The sequence below is a fragment of the Pyrgilauda ruficollis genome, unplaced genomic scaffold (genome assembly GCF_017590135.1).
Source record: "Pyrgilauda ruficollis isolate IOZ18807 unplaced genomic scaffold, ASM1759013v1 scaffold1960, whole genome shotgun sequence".
In the NCBI taxonomy this organism is placed as follows: Eukaryota; Metazoa; Chordata; class Aves; order Passeriformes; family Passeridae; genus Pyrgilauda; species Pyrgilauda ruficollis.
In genome coordinates, this window is record NW_024518763.1 from 1 (window position 1) to 2,009 (window position 2,009).

Here is a 2,009-nt window from a genome sequence, read left to right on the forward strand (position 1 = left end):
GTCCCCTCGCTGTCCCTGCTGTCCCCTCCCTGTCCCTGCTGTCCCCTGGCTGTCCCCGCTGTCCCCTCGTTGCTGTGCCAAGTTCTCGGGCCCGAGCGCGGAGCAGCTGCGCAAAGCCTACGCCGAGTTCTGCAGCAAGCACACCAAGGCGCTCAAGGAGTACAAGGACCTGCTGGCCCGGGACAAACGCTTCCAGCAGTTCATCCGGGTGGGCTGCGGGGACCCCCGGGCTGGGAATGGGGGTCTCTGTGCTTTGAGGGAACCCCGGGATGGGGATTGGGGTCTCCATCCTCTGCTAGACCACTGGGATGAGGGTTGGGGTCTCCATCCTCTGGGAGACCCCCGGGATGAGGGTTGGGGTCTCCATCCTTTGGGGGAACCCAGATGGGGATTGGGGTCTCCGTCCTCTGGGGGACCCCCAGGATGGGGATTGGGGTCTCTGTCCTTTGGGGGACCCCTGAGCTGAGGATCAGGCTCTCCATACTCTGGGAGACCCCCGGGATGGGGATCGGGGTCTCCATCCTCTGGGCACTCCCAGGATGGGGATTGGGGTCTCCTTCCTCTGGGGGACCCCTGGGGTGAGGGTTGGGGTCTCCATCCTCTGGGAGACCCCCGGGCTGAGGGTTGGGGTCCGTGAAAACCCTTCTCCCACCTCCGTGCCTCAGTTTCCCCGACTTGCGTCCCTCCCTCACCGAGCCCCGGGGGGGTGGTCTCTGCTTTTCGGGGAGGGGGGTGTCACCGATGGAGGGGTGGTCCCCGCTGACGGGGGTCTCTGCCCCCAGCGGGTGACCCGCTCCCCTCTCCTGCGCCGCCACGGCGTCCCCGAGTGCATCCTGCTGGTGACGCAGCGCATCACCAAGTACCCGGTGCTCATCGAGCGCATCCTCAAGAACTCCAAAGGTACCGGGGGAGGCCTCGGCAAGGAACAGCGACCACCCTTGGTGGGGGGCAGGAATTCCAGCTTCCCTCCCCTTCTCCCAGACAACGAGGGGGACAGCGCGGACCTGTCGCGGGCGCTGCGCCTGGTGAAGGAGCTGCTGTCGGCCGTGGACGAGGAGGTTCACGCCTGGGAGCTCCGCGGGCGCCTCTGGGATGTTTTCCGGCGCGTGGATCCCCGCGCCAAGGTGCCGCTGCTCTGGGACAGCCGGCCCGGAGCCTTCGGCAGGGACGAGCTGCTCCGCAGGAAGCTGGTGCACAGCGGCGGGATGCTCTGGAAAACGGCGGCCGGGCGCTTCAAAGGTGGGAGATGTGGGGGGAAAAATGGGATTGGGGATGATGGTGAAGCTCCCAAGTGATGGGGGATGGCCGTGGCAGAGCCTCTCTGAATTTGGGGTCAGCCTGGGACTCGGGGGGGGCTCAGCAGGGTGAACCCCCCACTCACCCCGGCTCATCCCAGACGTGCTGGTGCTGCTGATGACGGACGTGCTGGTGTTCCTGCAAGAGAAGGACCAGAAATACACCTTCCCCATGCTGGTGAGCTGAATAAATGCACCTTCCCCTTTCTGCGTGACCCCATCCCACTGATCCCACTGATCCCATCCCCCCACTCACCCCGGCTCATCCCAGACGTGCTGGTGCTGCTGATGACGGACGTGCTGGTGTTCCTGCAAGAGAAGGACCAGAAATACACCTTCCCCATGCTGGTGAGCTGAATAAATGCACCTTCCCCTTTCTGCTGAGCTAAATGCACCTTCCCCTTTCTGGTGAGATAAATAAATGCACCTTCCCCATGCTGGTGAGCTGAATAAATGCACCTTCCCCTTTCTGCTGAGATAAATGCACCTTCCCCTTTCTGCTGAGATAAATAAATGCACCTTCCCCTTTCTGGTGAGATAAATAAATGCACCTTCCCTGTGTTGGTGAGATAAATAAATACACCTTTCCCATGCTGGTGAGATAAATAAATGCACCTTCCCCGTGCTGGTGAGCTGAATAAATGCACCTTTCCCTTTCTGGTGAGATAAATAAATGCACCTTCCCTGTGTTGGTGAGATAAATAAATACACCTT

The 2,009-nt window shown here is 61.3% G+C and overlaps 1 protein-coding gene across 1 annotated transcript in view; it reads left to right on the forward strand.

Annotated features, from left to right (window-relative positions):
• Positions 1-4: 4 nt before the first annotated feature.
• The window catches only part of LOC121352814 (rho guanine nucleotide exchange factor 2-like), a gene marked incomplete at both ends in the record, with an annotated part of 3,544 nt that continues 1,539 nt past the window's right edge, over positions 5-2,009 (forward strand). The window contains 4 exons of the mRNA XM_041466079.1: positions 5-208; positions 783-900; positions 982-1,239; positions 1,397-1,473. Of these exons, the coding sequence (XP_041322013.1) occupies positions 5-208; positions 783-900; positions 982-1,239; positions 1,397-1,473 (657 nt within the window). The remainder of the gene's footprint in view (positions 209-782; positions 901-981; positions 1,240-1,396; positions 1,474-2,009) is intronic.